Source organism: Elephas maximus, chromosome 5, assembly GCF_024166365.1.
Source record: "Elephas maximus indicus isolate mEleMax1 chromosome 5, mEleMax1 primary haplotype, whole genome shotgun sequence".
NCBI lineage: Eukaryota > Metazoa > Chordata > Mammalia > Proboscidea > Elephantidae > Elephas > Elephas maximus.
In genome coordinates, this window is record NC_064823.1 from 37,249,539 (window position 1) to 37,267,383 (window position 17,845).

At 37.8% G+C, this 17,845-nt stretch overlaps 1 protein-coding gene across 14 annotated transcripts in view; it reads right to left on the bottom strand.

The window, feature by feature from the left end:
* ANK2 (ankyrin 2) overlaps positions 1-17,845 on the bottom strand; it is a 765,621-nt gene that overhangs the window by 198,791 nt on the left and 548,985 nt on the right. For all 14 annotated transcript variants that reach the window (XM_049885478.1, XM_049885480.1, XM_049885477.1 and 11 more), the window contains one exon: positions 2,275-2,373. In XM_049885478.1, coding sequence (XP_049741435.1) covers positions 2,275-2,373 — 99 coding nt within the window. The remainder of the gene's footprint in view (positions 1-2,274; positions 2,374-17,845) is intronic.

The following is a 17,845-nucleotide window of genomic DNA, read 5'->3' on the forward strand; positions in this document are numbered from 1 at the left end:
GGGAAGGGATTACTTTTTACCATCAAAACATCAGCCATTTCATTTACTATCATCCTTTTGTATTCTTCACAAAACCCGGTGTCGACTGAGAACATGGACAAATTGAGTTCTTGCTCAACCAAATAAGGTGGAATGTGTATGTGTGTGTGAATAGAGACAATGTCACCCTTTATGACATTTAATCAACAACTAAAGGATCCTGCCGCAAGGAAAAGTTAACGACGACAAAAAAGGCTTCACTTTGCCTTGCAAAGAAACGTAGGAATTTTACATGCGGAGACACGGACTTTGCTCACAGTTGTGTTTCCGGCGCCTCGTAGCAGTAGTTGTTGCTCAAAATATTTTGAGTGAAAAAATAAACCTTAAATCAATCACAAGGTTACCATTGATTTCTAACATTGATTATATCAAAATTTAGCAAACCACAAAACGAATCCCAAATGAAAGAATAATCTAAACCTTTCATGAAAAGAGAGCATTGGCCAAGAGACTAAAGATACTGGTGATGTGACTAAAATAACAAAATTTAAAAATAAACAAATGAACAAGCATCTGTAGATTTCGAAGCCATGAAGTTCGGACTCCAGCGTTCTTTTTGCCACCACCTCACAGTGGGTCCTCAGACCATGGACTTACCATTTTGAGGGCTGAGTTGTCTCATCTTTAAATAAATTAAAAAAAAAAAAATTTTTTTTAATAAAGTGAGTCGCTTTAAATGGGATTTTTTTTTTTTTCCGGATTAAAAATTCTAATGGATGATTAAAAATAAACCTACATTTTAAAATGTCAATATGCTTTCAAAGAAAGGAAAAAAAATGGCAAAATTAGCATTTAAGCTACCAAAAAAAAAAAAAGGGTTTAAGGAATGTGTTTTATTGATATGAGCAACTCAGGACGGCAAATAATTTGATAAACCTTCAAACCCATATTCTTTCAGTATTTTCAACATTTATTTGCTGTGATTAAGAGAAGCTTTAATTAAAAAGTTTGTTCTCTCATTACATTCAAAGTATGGAATTTATTTCATACATTAAACTTCCATATTTAACTTCTTTGGAATTGCCAGAACTTTTGGTTAAGGGTTTGGCTGCTAACCAACAGCCTGGCAATTCGAATCCATGAGCTGCTCCTTGGAAACCCTATGGGGCAGTTCTACTCTGCCCAATAGGGTACCTATGAGTCGGAATCTACTTGATGGCAACGCAATTTTTTGTGTGTGTGTGGGGGGGGGTTGGCTTCTTTGTTGGTTGGTTTTGTTTTTTAAATTTCCACTGCAATTGGTGTTTACTATCCTGTGAGGAGGACTGATCTGCATTTTGCCAGTTATGCATGAAGGGTTGGAAGTCTGGGTTCACTGCACATATTCCTAATTTATTCCGGTGTTTACATTCTCAATAGCCTAATGCCCCAGGCAGAGAGGGCTGAGTGCTTAACCACACTGTTCATGGCTTCCTCGGCCATATTATCACACTTCAGCCTTGGTCAGCAGACTTGGTTCTGACTCACTTTCTTTTCTTCTCCAAATAAAAATTTTATCTTAAAAAGACAAAAACTTGTGATCTCTGATGATTTTCTTCTAAAATGTCTGTTGTTTTTAACATTAATTCTAAAAGACAGGGTTCAACTATATTTTAGCAAAAGCAGCATCAACAACAACAAAAAAAATTTTATAACAAGGGAACAGCAATTTCTGGAATACCACGCGTCTTGTACATTTCATTTTAAAATCACTCCAATCCTTTACAAAGGCATTATAGTGACAAAACCTAATATTACCTTAATAATTCAATCCATGATTCTAAATCTCTCTTCCATTTGAGTAGAAAGGGTTTTGTATACTCTCATGCCAAATCAAACGAATACATCTAAAGCTGTAACAATTTAATCGAAGCTTTAAAATTAACCTGTTCATTTCTATTGAGAAGTGTGCATCAACTTATTTAAAAAATGAGTTAACCTTAGAAAAAAATGTGTTATTATCTTCAGAGGATTCTGTTAATCTAGTCTTCTACGTAAGTAAATCAAGGGAAGAAAAAGAAAACATTAGATACTAAGTTTATAAGTTTATAGGTTTTAAAATGTTAGAACCTCTCGTTCAATCTCATATCCCCAAAAGAAACAATCTGAAATTTAACAGATAGGGTTTCATTTTTAGTTCTGCCTGGTTAAGAATCTTAGGGTTCCAGGGAATCTCTGGTACTACCAGGGAAAAGAAGTGTTAAATCACTTCGTTTTTTTCCTCGAGGAAAACAAATTCTGCCAGCCAAACATTACCTTAGTAGCAGAATCCACAGAGGACCCTCTTCCCAACAGCTCCTGGACCAGCCCCACGTGGCCCTCCTTGGCAGCCAGATGGAGAGCGTTGAGTCCATTCTGAGAAGAGAAGCAAAAAGGCCTCAGAAGTCGGGTAATGATGAAGTCAGTTTGCTGATTTTATACAAGCATATGACCCACAAGATATACAGCACTCTGATCTGTTCACTTGTTTTCTTTGTTTTTGCATTACCTTGAAACTATTAAGTACAGAAAGATTTTTTCAGAGTGTTTTTTATTCATAGAGGCAAAAAAAAGTAAATATTTTCATTTGATATGTGGATTTGGCAACCTCATTTTATCATACTTTTTTTATTAATTAAGAAATACTTAATTACATTTCTATTGAGGAAAAAAATCTACATATCTGGCCAGAAATGAGATTTTGTAGTTTCTGGTTTCTAAAACATATTGTTTCTGTCTAATGCCATGGAATCAATTCCAACTCCTTGTGACCCTGTGTGTTAGATGTTAGAGTAGAACTGCTCCATAGGGTTCTCTTGGGCGTAATCTTTATGGAAGCAGATGGCCAGGCTTTTCTCCCATGGAGTGGCTGGCTGGTGAGTTTGAACTGCCAACCTGTTGGTTATCAGCTGAGCGCAAACCATTTGCACCACCCAGGTACCTCTTTCTGAAACATAGAGAGCTTTAAACAAAACTTTTACTTGTTAACAAATGGCAGAGGAATGTCCTTTTCATAAAAAATGATTAAACATTAGGATGATTCCTAATATAATGACAACTCTATACTTGAAAAGGTTCCTCATGAGCACAATTAAGTGTTCTGGAATTCCTATTCTGCACAATGTTATCCATAATTTGTTATGATCCACACAGTCGAATGCCTTTGCATAGTCAATAAAACACAGGCAAACATCCTTCTGGTATTCTCTGCTTTCAGCGAGGATCCATCTGACATCAGCAATGATATCCCTGGTTCCGCGTCCGCTTCTGAAACCAGCCTGAATTTCTGGCAGTTCCCTGTCGATACACTGCTACAGCCGCTTTTGAATCATCTTCAGCAAAATTTTGCCTGTGTGTGATATTGATGATACTGTTCTATAATTTCCACATTTGGTTGGATCACCTTTCTTGGGAATAGGCATAAATATGGATCTCTTCCAGTTAGTTGGCCAGGAAGCTGTCTTCCAGATTTCTTGGCATAGACCAGTGAGCACCTCCAGTGCTGCATCTGTTTGTTGAAACATCTCAGTTGACGTTCCATCAAGTCCTGGAGCCTTGTTTTTCACCAATGCCTTCAGAGCAGCTTGGACTTCTTCCTTCAGTACCATCGATTCCTGATCAGATGCCACCTCTTGAAATGATTGAACATCAACTAATTCTTTTTGGTATAATGACTCTGTGTATTCCTTCCATCTTCTTTTGATGCTTCCTGCATAGTTTAATATTTTCCCCATAGAATCCTTCACTATTGCAACTAGAGGCTTGCATTTTTCTTCAGTTCTTTCAGCTTGAGAAATGCTGAGCGTGTTCTTCCCTTTTGGTTTTCTATCTCCAGCTCTTTGCATACGTCATTATAATACTTTGCCTTCACAAGAGGCCCTTTGAAATCTTCTGTTCAGTTCTTTTACTTCATCAATTCTTCCTTTTGCTTTAGCTGCTTGACGTTTGAGAGCAAGTTTCAGAGTCTCCTCTGACATCCATCTTGGTCTTTTCTTTCTTTCCTATCTTTTCAATGACCTCTTGCTTTCTTCATGGATGATGTCCTTGATGTCATTCCACAAATCGTCTGGTCTTTAATCACTAGTGTTCAATGTGTCAAATCTATTCTTGAGATGGTCTCTAAATTCAGGTGGGATATACTCAAGGTCATATTTTGGCTCTCGTGGACTTGCTCTGATTTTCTTCAGTCTCAGCTTGAATTTGCATATGAGCAATTGATGGCCTGTTTCACAGTTGGCCCCGGCCTTGTTCTGACTGATATTGAGCTTTCCAATCATCTCTTTCCATAGATGTAGTCAGTTTGAATTCTGTGTGTTCTATCGGGTGAAGTCAATGTCACCGTTTATGTTGGTGAAAGAAGGTATTTGAAATGAAGAAGTCACTGGTCTTGCAAAATTCTATCATTCAATCTCGGGCATTGTTTCTATTACCAAGGCCATATTTTCCAACTCTGATCCTTCTTCTTTGTTTTCAACTTTCGCATTCCAATCCCCAGTAATTATCAATGCATCCTGATTGCGAGTTCCATCAAGTTCAGCCCTGCAGCAGCTGATAAAAATCTTCTGTTTTTTTATCTTTGGTTTTAGTGGTTGGTGCGCAAATTTGAATAATAGTCTCATTAACACTTAATTGTGCTCATGAGGAACCTTTACATAGATCAAGATGCAGTTATTCAGACAGAACAAGGGGATACTGATTGGTTTAAAGTCAGGAAAGTTGTGCATCGGGGTTGTGTCCTTTCACCACACCTATTCAATCTGTATGCTGAGCAAATAATCTGAGAAGATGGACTATACGAAGAAGAACAGGGCATCAGGATTGGAGGAAGACTCATTAACAACCTGTGTTATGCAGATGACACAACCTTGCTTGCTGAAAGTGAAAAGGACTTGAAGCACTTACTAATGATTATCAAAGACCACAGCCTTCGGTATGGATTGCACCTCAACGTAAAGAACAGAAAAATCCTCACAACTGGACCAATGAGCAACATCATGATAAACGGAGAAAAGATTGAAGTTGTCAAGGATTTCAATTTACTTGGATCCATAATCAACAGCTACAGAATCACCAGTCAAGAAATCAAAGGACTCATCGCACTGGGTAAATCTGCTGCAAAGGACCTCTTTAAAGTGTTAAAAAGTAAAGGCGTCACCTTGAAGACTAAGGTGTGCCTGACCCAAGCCATGGTATTTTCTTTTTTTTTTTTTTCAGTAATCCTCCTAGTTCCCCAAACAATTGTTAGCTAGGGTAGTTCAAAAGGACTACTTGTCAACTGCCATGTGGTTTCAAGTGTTCTATGGTTCCACTGTTCACGTATCTCACACTCTACATGTCTACTTCCTACTTCTGATTGTTTTCTCTAAGTCTCTATTTCTTCATCTATGTCCATATTCTCAGATAATTTCGTCCTCTCAAATTTTTTTATTTATACTACTTATACAAACTTCATCTTGGGCATAAATGTCTTTCATCTATAGTTTTTTTTTTTTGTTGTGCTTTAAGTGAAAGTTTACAAATCAAGTCAGTCTCTCATACAAAACCTTATATTCGCCTTGCTATATATACTCCTAGTTGCTCTCCCCCTAATGAGACAGCACCTTCCTTCTCCCCACCCTGCGTTTCTATGTCCGTTCAGCCTGCTTCTGTCCCCCTCGGCCTTCACATCTCCCCTCCAGACAGGAGGTGCCCAGATAGTCTCATGTGTCTACTTGATCTAAGAAGCCCACTCCTCACCAGTATCATTTTCTGTTTTGTAGTCCAGTCCAATCCCTGTATGAAGAGTTGGCTTCGAGAATGGTTCCTGTCTTGGGCTAACAGAAGGTCTGGGGACCATGACCTCCGGGGTCCCTTTGGTCTCAGTCAGACCATTAAGTCTGGTCTTTTTACTAGAATTTGGGGTCTGCATCCCACTGCTCTCCTGCTCCTTCAGGGATTCTCTGTTGTGCTCCCTGTCGTGGCAGTCATTCGTTGTAGCTGGGCACCATCTAGTTCTTCTGGTATCAGGCTGATGTAGTCTTTGATATATGTGGCCCATTCTGACTCTTGGGCTCATACTTACCTTGTGTCTTTGGTGGTCTTCAATTTCCTTTGCTCCAGGTGGGTTGAGACAAAAGTTTGCATCTTAGATGACTGCTTGCTAGTATTTAAGACCCCAGACGCCACGCACCAAAATGGGCTGCAGAATGTTTCCTTAATAGTGTTTATTATGCCAGTTGACCTAGATGTCCCCTGAAACCATGGTTCCCAAACCCCCACCCCTGCTACTCTGGCCTTTGACGCATTGGGTTTATTCAGGAGACTTCTTTGCTTTTGGTATAGTCCAGTTGTGCTGACCTCTCCTGTATTGTGTGTTGTCCATCCCTTCACCTAAATTAATTCTCGTCTACTATCTAATTAGTGGATCTCCCTCTCCCTCTCCTTGTCTCCCTCCCCCCCTCTTAACCATCAAAGAATATTTTCTTCTCTGTTTAAACTATTTCTTGATTTCTTGTAATATTGGTCTCACACAATATTTGTCCTTTTGCAACTGACTAATTTCACTCAGCATAATGCCTTCCAGGTTTCTCCATGTTATGAAATGTTTCACAGATTCATCATTGTTCCTTATTGGTATATAGTATTCTACTGTGTGAATATACCATAATTTATTTATGCATTTATCTGTTGACGGGCACCTTTCTTGCTTCCAACTTTTTGCTATTGTAAACAGTGCTGCAATGAACATGGGTGTGCATATATCCATTCTTGTAAAGGCTCTTATTTCTCTAGGATATATTTCAAGGAGCGGGATTGCTGGATCGTATGGTAGTTCTATTTCTAGCTTTTTAAGGAAGTGCCAAGTCGATTTCCAAAGTGGTTGTACCATTTTACATTCCCACCAGCAATGTATAAGTGTTCCAGTCTCTCCACAACCTCTGCAACATTTATTATTCTATGTTTTTTGGATTAATGCCAGCCTTGTTGGAGTGACATGGAATCTCATTGTAGTTTCGATTTGCATTTCTCTAATGGCTAATGAGCGTGAGCATTTCCTCATGTATCTGTTAGCTACCTGAATGTCTTCTTTAGTGAAGTGTCTGGTCATATCCTTTGCCCATTTTTCAATTGGGTTATTCATCTTTTTGTTGTTGAGTTTTTGCTGTAACATGTAGATTTTAGAGATCAGCTGCTGATCGGAGATGTCATAGCTAAAAATTTTTTCCCAATCCGTAGGTAATCTTTTTACTCTTCTGGTGAAGTCTTTGATCGAGCATAGGTGTTTGACTTTTAAGAGCTCCCAGTTATGTAATTTCTCTTTTGCTGTTTTTCCAGTTCTAGTAATGTTTTGTATAATATTTATGCCATGTATTAGGGCTCCTAGCATTTTTTCCTCCATGAACTTTATCGTTTTAGATTTTATGTTTAGGTGTTTGATCCCTTTTGAGTTGGTTTTTGTGCATGGTGTGACATATGGGTTTTGTTTCATTTTTTTGCAAATGGATATCCAGTTATGGCAGCACCATTTGTTAAAGAGACTGTCTTTTCCCCATTTAACTGACTTCGGGCCTTTGTCAAATATCAGTTGCTCATATGTGGATGGATTTACGTCTAGATTCTCAATTCTGTTCCACTGGTCTATGTATCTGTTGTTGTACCAGTACCAGGCTGTTTTGACTACGGTGGCTGTATAATAGGTCTAAATTCAGGTAGAGTGAGGCCTCCCACTTTGTTCTTCTTTTTCAGTAATGCTTTACTTATCCAGGGACTCTTTCCCTTCCATATGAAGTTGGTGATTTGTTTCTCCATGTCATTAAAAAACGTCACTGGTATTTAGATCAGGATTGCATCATATGTACAGGTCAGTTTGGGCAGAATAGACATTTTTACAATGTTGAGTCTTCCTATAAATGAGCAAGGTTTGTTTTTCCACCTAAGAAGGTCTCTTTTGGTTTCTTGCAGTAGTGTTTTGTGGTTTTCTTCGTATAGGTCTTTTACGTCTCTGGTTAGATTTTTTCCTAAGTACTTTATCTTCTTAGGGGCTACTGTAAATGGTTTCAATTTGGTGATTTCCTTTCGTCGCTCTCTTTGTTGATGTAGAGGACTGCAAGTGATTTATGTATGTTTATTTTGTATCCTGAAACTCTGCTGAACTCTATTAGTTTCAGTAGTTTTCTTAAGGATTCTTTAGGTTTTCCTGTGTACAAGATCATGTCACCTGCAATCAGAGATAGTTTTACTTCTTCTTCACTGATTTGGATGCCCTTTATTTCTTTATCTAGCCTTATAGCCCTGGCTAGGACCTTCAGCACAGTGTTGAATAAGCGTGGTGATAAAGGGCATCCTCATCTGGTTCCTGTTCTCAATGGGAATGATTTAAATATCTCTGTGTTTAAGACGATGTTGGCTGTTGACCTAGCCATGGTATTTTCAATCACATCATATGCATGGAAAAGCTGGACAATGAATAAGGAAGACTGAAGAAGAATTGACACTTTTGAATTGTGGTGTTGCCAAAGAATGTTGAATATACCATGGACTGCCAAAAGAACAAACAAATCTGTCTTGGAAGAAGTACAACCAGAACGCTCCTTAGAAGCAAGGATGGCGAGACTGCGTCTTACATACTTTGGATGTGTTGTCAGGAGGGATCCATCCCTGGAGAAGGCCGTCATGCTTGGCAAAGCAGAGGGTCAGCAGAAAAGAGGAAGACCCTCAACGAGGTAGATTGACACAGTGGCTGCAACAATGAGCTCAAGCATAACAATGACTGTAAGGATGGTGCAGGACCAGGCAGTGTTTTGTTCTCTTGTGCATAGGGTCGCTATGAGTTGGAACTGACTTGACAGCACCTAATAACAATACTTGAAAAACATTTTGAACTATGTCAACTGATTTGTCTTGAGTTTAAAATTTAAACGTTACCATATAATCTCTGATAGTTCTGTAACATCTGACTCATATCTATCTAAATCCCTGAAAAATTATTTACCATTTACATTGAGAAAACTCATGTAAAATTTCACAAAATATGATGTCTATGTGTATTACAGAAGTCTTCTGGTGGCACAAACAGTTAAGTGGGATACTACTAACTAAAAGATTTGCAGATTGAACCCCCCTCCCCCCAGAGATGCCTGGGAAGACAGGCTTGGCAATCTGCTTCCAAAAGGTCACAGCCTTGAAAGCCCTGTGTAGCAACTGTACTCTGCACACATGGGGTCATCATGAGTCAGGATCAACTCAATGGCGACTAACAACAACAACAGGTATTATACTGATTGTGACGGTTAAGGTTATATGTCAGCTTGGTCAGGCCATGATTCTCAGTGCTTTGGCAGGTATTATGTAATCATCTTCCATTTTGTGATCTGATGTGACCAGCCAATCAGTTTAAAGGGGAGTTTCCTTGGGAATGTGGCCTGGATTCCAATATACAAGGATGTTCTGGCAAAGCTTGCTCTTTCTTGATCCTGCATCACCCCTTGTCATCCTCTGACATCTGGTTCTTGGGATGTGAGCCAGTAATCTTCTGCCTGACCTGCAGAGTTTGGATTCACCAGCTCCTGCAACCCCGTGAGCCAGGAGCTTGCTGGCTGACCTGCAGATTTTGGGTTGGTCAGCCCCTGCTACCACAGGAGTAAGGAGAAGCCTCCAGTCTGCCACCTGATCCACGGATTTGGGACTTGCAAGCCTCCATAATTACATGACCCATTTCCTTGAAATAAATCTGTCTCTATATATATTTATATATACACTTCACTGGCTTTGCTCCTCTGGAGAACCCAGCCTAAGACACTGATATAAAATTAATGAAGATTTTGTCATGTATATATAAGGAGAACCAGATGCAAATACAAATTGTTCTTGTTGTTTGGTGCCCTTGAGTCAGTTCTGACTCACAGCAACCCTATGTACAACAGAACAAACACTGCCCAGTCCTGCGCCATCTTCACAATTGTGGCTATGCTTTTGAGCTCACTGATACAGCCACTGTGTCAATTCACCTTGTTGAGGGTCTTCCTCTTTTTCACTGGTCCTCTACTTTACCAAGCATCATGTCCTTCTCCAGCAACTGATTCCTCCTGATAACATGTCCAAAGTATGTGAGACGTAGTCTCACCATCCTTGCTTCTAAGGAACATTCTGGTTGTACCTTTTCCAAGACAGATTAGTTCATTCTTTTGGCAGTCCATGGTATATTCAATATTCTTCGCCAACACCACAATTCAAAGGTGTCAATTCTTCTTCCGACTTCCTTATTCATCATTCAGCTTTCGCATGAATATCAGATGACTGAAAACACCATGGTTCGGGTCACGGACACCTTAGTCTTCAAGGTGACATTGGTGCTTTTCAACATTTTAAAGAGGACTTTTGCAGCACATTTGCGTAATGCAATGCATCTTTTGATTTCTTGACTACTGCTTCCACGGGTGTTGGTTGTGTTTTCAGATAAAATGAAATGACTACTGCTTCCATGGGTGTTGATTGTGTTTTCAAATAAAATGAAATCCTTGACAACTTCAACTTTTCCTTTGTTTATCATCATGTTGCTTACTGGTCCAGTTGTAAGGACTTTTGTTTTCTTTATGTTGAGGTATAACCCATACTGTTTGGCTTTTTACTTCATTTCTTCCCTGCACTTTAGCTACTTGATGTTCAAATGTAAGTTTCAGACGCTCTTCTTTACTGTCTTTTTAATGACCTCTTGCTTTCTTCATGCATGATGTCCTTGATTTCATTCCACAACTCATCTGGTCTTCGGTTATTAGTGTTCAACACATCAAATATATTCAAGAGGTGGTCTCAATTCAGGTGGGATATGCTCACAGTTGTACTTTGGCTCTCATGAACTTGTTCTAATTTTCTTCAGGTTCAAATTGAACTTGTATATGAGCAATCGATGGTTTGTTTTGCAGTCAGCACCTGGGTTTGTTCTGATGTATGATATTGAGTTTTTCCATCATCTCTTTGCACAGATGTAGTCAATTTGATCCTTGTGAATTCCACCTGGTGAGGTTCATGTGTATAGTCGCTGTTTATGTTGGTGAATAAAGGTATTTGCAATGAAGAAGTCGTTGGTTTTCTAAAATTCAATCATGCGACCTCTGGCATCATTTCTATCACCAAGGCCATATTTTGCAGCTACTGATCCTTCTTCTTTGTCTAAAACTTTCACATTCCAATCACCAGTAATTACCAATGTGTCCTGATTGAATGTTTGATCAGTTTCAGACTGCAGACGTTGGTAAATATCTTCATCTTTGGTCTTAGTGGTTGGTGTGTAAACTTGAATAATAGTCTATTAACTGGTCTTCCTTATAGGCTTATGGATATTTTCCTATCACTGGCAGCATTGTACTTCAGGGTAGATCTGGAAATGTTCTTTTTGACGATAAATGCAACGCCATACCGCTTCAATTTCTCATTCCCAGCATAGTAAACCATATGATTTTCTGATTCAAAGTGGCCAATACCAGTCTATTTCAGCTCGCTAATGCCTAGGTTGTTGATGTTTATCTGTTCCATTTCATTTTTGATGATTTCCAATTTTCCTAGCTTCATACTTTACACATTCCACAGTCCTAACAATAATGGATGTTTGCAGCTGTTTCTTCTCATTTTCAGTCGTGCCCCATAAGCAAATGAAGGTCTTGAAAGCCTGACTCTGCTTTTAGGAGGTAGCTCTTCTCCAGTTTTGTTTTGAGTGCCTTCCAACATGGAGGGCTCCTCTTCCAGCACTACATCAGACAGTGTTCTGCTGCTATTCACAAGTCTAATTCTTTTCTGAAATAGGCTGCCAGGCCCTTCTTACTAGTCTATCTTAGTCTGAAAGATCAGCTGAAACCCGTCTTCCACGGGTAACCCTGAGAGTATTTGAACACTGGTGGCATAGCTTCCAGCATCACAGCAACACTCAAGCCCCCACAGTAAGACAAACTGACAGCTATGTGGGGGAAATACAAATTACTATATGGCAAATACCCTGTTTGCAGGTCACTATATATGTAATACTTAAAGATTGTGAGTAATGCAAAGTACTGAAGCTTTTATAGTTGACTAAAAGATAAAGTAATATTTGTTTTTCTTCTTTTTGTAAGGTAGTCCTGGTTTCTCAATGACATTTATCTTAGAGTAGCTAAAGGGATTGTGCTATTAACACATCCCATGGTTTCTACTATTTACTGGTACAAACTGGTAGGAATTAAAGCACTTTTGGAATATTCCTAGAACTTTGTTCCTAGAAAACTTTACAAATGAATCGACAACATAATAAAAACTTGGTAAAAATGGAGTTTTATGATTCTTGAATTCTACCAGTAGGTAAACTATGGTAACTGTATTAGCTCTATACAAATAACTCAACAAATAAAAACTATTTTTTACTCGTATTACCAGACCAAGGAAAGCATTACATTTTAAAGTTGTTTCCTGACCTAATTACTCAACTTCCAGTCTCTTTGGTAAAAAAATATAGTTATTTTTTTTAATGTAAAAAAAAAAAAGTTACATCATAAATAGGAAACCAATTCTGGCAGACATTCAGGGAAAAGCAATATGATCATTGGGTAGGACTATTCTAAGGAAAAATTAATCTGATGATTTCTAAGAGCTTTTAATATCCTTACTCTACATGTTCTTCCACACGGATTTTACTGGTTTTGTTAAATCATTTATAAGAAAAAATCTTTTCTTCTATACAATGAGTCATTACATATGTTTTTGGAGAGTGGATGGATCAGTTATTTCAGTAAGAACGGAATGTTCTAATCCTTGGAAATTGTCTAAAGGCTTAGCCAACTCATATTTTTTTTAAATGTTCACATTTTAAAATGTCTGTTGTAAGAAACTGCCTTTTCTTTTCCTCAATTCCCACCTTTGTCTCCATGTGAGGCTTCAGAACCTGAGACTTTAAAAGTACCTTAGATTATCTAGTTCAATGACTTAGTCCCAGTACTTGGCCCCATGCCTGACACAAGCATCTACTTGGTAAATATTGTTGGATGAAAGAACGAATCTAAAGAAATCATAGAGTGAATATTTTGATAAAATTACTTCAGTAAATAACCAAAACTATTTAATATATTTGAATGAAGATTTCATACTCCTTACAGTATATACATTTATCTATGTATGTATATACATACACACACACATATCCCACCTGCTGCCATCGAGTCAATTCCGACTCATAGCAATCCTATTGGACAGAGCAGAACTGCCCCGTAGAGTTTCCAAGGAGTGCCTGGTAGATTCAAACTGCTGACCTTTTGGTTAGCAGCCATAGTCCTTAACCACTACGCTGCCAGGTTTTCATTTATATATACATATATATATACACACACACAGACACACATATACATAATAGTAGTTATTTTTAATCAGGATTTTTGTCCAAATAGGAGTAAATATATTTGGTTTAGTGATTTTTTTTTTTCCCCCCAGGAGCTGGAGGTCTGCCTATCAAACAACTGGACTTCTTTGGCCCAGGAATTGTTCTCTTCTCTCTGAAATCTGATGCTATGAAGTGCAGTAAGTTTCTAACCTGAGGGGCAAGCTGTTGGCTGAGTCAAATGACAAAATCTCTCTGTGTATGACTTTCTGGGTTAATCTGTTCTTTATGAAGTTCCTCTCTAAGAGTAGAGGAATGGTGGATCATTTCATTTTATTTGCTCTCCTTTCTTTCTTTTTTTTTTTTTTTAAAGTGCCTTTTGAATGATCCTTTTATATCCCATTAAAATCTTCCCATTATATCATTTTAATCTTTTAAAAATTATTTTATCTAATGTCAATGTTTATTTAACTTAAAAAAAAATTAACTTGTAAATGGAAATTGTCCGCTAAGGGAAGATGGAGGATGCTTTCCTGCCTTAAGTTCCCCAGAGTCCTCTGACCACCCCAAACAGATTAGACCCTCTGTGGCTAAATAAATCCATAGCTACTGAGTTGTAATCAGTTGAAGAAGGAGGAAGAAGAGGAGATAGACAAGAAGATAGCATTTTTCTCAGTGATTCCTTTGCTAGTTCTTTAATTTTAAAACCCCTAATATCACGTCTTCCTATCCTATCATGGTAGAAATATTTATACTACGAAAATAAGGAAATGCTGTAAATCAGGATCCACCCACCCAACCCCTGCCTCCCAGGGCCATTTACCAGCAATATCGCTACCTCATTGCCAAGGGTTGAGATGGTTTGACAGCTTTATTAAAAAAAAAATTGGGGGGAAAATGGCTCTCCAGCAGGCAATTTCTCCAGGGTACAATATAGCGCCCGGATCTGGTCTTCATTTATCTCTCTGATTCTTTATTATGTGCAGCATGAAGTGATAAGTCTACAGAGAATTTTGTATACGTGCTTAATAGTCAATCTTTGCTGTTGTCATTAGTTGCCATCAAGTTGGTTCAGACTCATGGTGACCCCTTGTGTGCAGAGTAGAACTGTACTCCATAGGGTTTTCAAGGCTGTGACCTTTCAAAGCAGATCGCCAGGCCTGTCTTCCAAGGCACCTTTGAATAAATCCCTTTACTGATTAAATGGATGTTCTAGACTACCTTGAAAATCATCGCCTTAACAATGCTACCCTAAATGTAACTTTCTAGGAACTCAAAATAGAAAAATTTGGGGATTAAGATGTTTAAAAAGGTGTAAAATACCTCTCCAATTGCATGAATGATTAATTCTGAACATAACTTTCTACAGATTCAAAATAGAAAGTTTTGGAGATTAAGATGTTTAAAAAGGGTAAAAAGCCACTCCAGTTACATGCGTGATTAACTCTCTTAAGTCTAAGGGATTTATAATGCAGTTCTTAATCTCCGCTCTGGGAAATATTTCCCCTTTTACTCAATAACGTCAACTCAGCCGAAAGGCAGCTCTCACTTGTTGTGGCTCAGACTATCAGAACACTAGACTTCCCATTTTGTGTTCTGTTAGTGACAAAAACTTTGAAAACATTAACAATGGTAACAGGACACTATCTCAAAAAGAAGAGAGCTGAAACAATCTAAAAACTTACAAAGTTCAAATATAATTAACCAATTTCAAGGTAAGTTATCCTCAGTAGGACCCCAGTGCTGTATTACTTACTTCAATTTGTTGAACAGAGTTTTCTCCTTATGAATTCAAAATGTAGCCTACTTCATTTTCAGAAGTCACTACAAATCACTGCATAGTGTTGCATCTTATTGAAAAAAATGAAGAATATGACAAAAATGTTTCTATGAGGGAATAGTCCAGAAACAAAACTCTATATAATATATAAATTAAATCCAGGACATACATGTGTCTTCAGTGTTTCTGTGATATTAATACTACTGAAATTAAAGTGATTATGAACACACAAATGATGAGTGAAATTCCAGTTAAATATGTAAATTCTTATTCTGCCTTCTTTTAAAATGCAATCAAATTGGGACTGCTATCATATTATTGAATGCATGTCCTCTAGATCCAGGACATGTATTCGGTGATATGATAAACCAAAACCAAACCAAATCTGTGCTGTCAAGTCAATTCTGACTCATAGTGACCCTGTAGGACAGAGCAGAACTGTCCAAGAAGCAGCTGGTGGATTTGAACTGCTGACCTTTTGGTTGGCAGCCAAGCTTTTAATTAGTGCGCTATCAGGGCTCCCAATAATATGAGAGCGGACCCAATTTGATTGTAACACAAAATATGTGTTGCAACCAAATACAAGACAAGCAGTTTCTTTATGCTGATGCCTTGGTTTTGGAATCTCTGCCACAAATAGATTTAATTAGCAATTGAATATATTTTACAATGTTATCAGAAAAAGCAACGTAGCCTCAACTGGATTTAAAATGAAAATGTTTTATCTTACAAATATTAGCTAACATATAAATTAGTCATATTTAATATAGACAATGATAAATAATCCCATCCAATAATGTAACTCAGCTAGTTCCTTGAATATACATTTTGCAATTAACATATTCTGATGAGCCCCTTTAGTTACACTTCTAAAAATTAATCTTCACACAGGAGCTACCCTAACACTCTTTAGCTTACTGGCCCACATTTCAATGGATTTTTGGTTGTTGTTGTCATTAGGTATTTTTGGCTGTGTTGGCTGGGGGAGTGGGAAAGAGGTAGACATATGCCTCTCATTTGCGTGCAGAACTGGGCAGGTTTTCTATATTTGGGTGCCAATATAAGGAAGTGTTATAGGTTGAATGTGTCCCCTCAAAAATGTGTTGAACTGCTAACTCTTGTGCCTATAAATATGACCCTGTTTGGAAATAGGACTTTTCTTTTGTTATGCTAATAAAGCCATACCAGTGCAAGACGGATCCTAGACCTAATCACTTCTGAATTATAAAAGACCAGAATACGCACAGAGAAACACACAGGGGGAAGACAGATGCTATCTGAAAGGGAGGCAGGTAAATGTCTAAGCCCAGGAACTCTAAGGATTGCCAGCTACTAGAAGCTTAAATGGATACCTCCCCTAGAGTCATGCCTTGAATTTGGAATTCTAGGCTCCAGAACTGTGAGAAAATAAATTTCTGTTCTTTAAGACCACTCACTTGTGGTACTTCTGCTAAGGCAGCACTGGGTAGCTATGGTAAAAAAAAAAGGGTTCAACTACTTTCCCAGCTGTGCCTCCCACACATCTGGTGTCTGAGGCACTTAGGTTCTTTTCATATCAAGACATAAAATATAGGCTTTTTCTACATTCATCAGAACATCAAGATGAGCGTACCTAGTTGTGGCCAAAGAGTTTTCTGAGACAATTCATATTTAACAATCTAATGGGTGCTATTAATTATTCATTCCCGTAGATTAACATAAGGATAAGTATCCAGTTAGATAACCAGAAAGCAATGAATCCATAGCATGTTATCAATATTCGCTACAGAAATAGCTTCACAGATAATGAAATATTGTTACGCATTTGGTTTTTACATAAGGTGAATATGAGTAATATCCATTTTTGCAATATTTATGTCCTGTGTCTATTCTATCGATTCTCTTGATAAGCTATTATTGACTTCAGTAACAGGAAAAAGTTTAATAATAGGAAAAAAATTTTTACTAACTTAATTTAGAAAATTGCATAAGTCAATCTGTTTGTCTTTTTTGCTAGTTTCCAGGAAACACAGAATAAATTCACTATCCATTTGAACTAAGTAACTCAATTTCTCTATTTTTCTCTTCCTTGTACTTGGTTTTGCTTTTGTCTTGTTTAGTTTCATGTTTAATGATTTCAGAATCAAAGTATATGCAGGTGTGTGTATGTGTGTTGTGCCACCAATAATTTATTATAAAATTGTTTCAGCTCTTTTATATTTCGTAACAGCACTAATTTAAGTGCTATTCACACTTAGTTGGAATTATTTCCTACTTTCTAGGATTTATAGACAGCAATTAGATTTAGATTAAGATAATTATTGATTATAATTAGCTACTCAATGACCGGAAACCCTGGTATCTTAATGGTTAAGTGCCATCGCTGCTAACCAAAAGGTCGGCAGTTCAAATCCACCAGGCGCTCCTTGGAAACTCTACGGGGCTGTTCTACTCTGTCCTATAGGGTGGCTATGAGTTGGAATCAACTGGACGGCAGTGGGTTTGGGACTCCATGACTCAAAATACTGACTAAGGATTTGGAGAAGACAATGAAGAAAATTTAAAATGATTAAAAATCAAGAACTAATTTTTAAGAGGAAAATCTAAGAATTAATTAATCCTGAAAAATAGTAGGCTAAGCAGTGGATTTCCTGCAGTATACTACAGAATAAAAATCATTCGTGTTCCAATGCCACTGAAGAAAATCTGAAGGAAAATAGATGACAACACAGTGAAAAAAAAATCTTGGGTTAGGCGTGGAAAGAACATCCTTA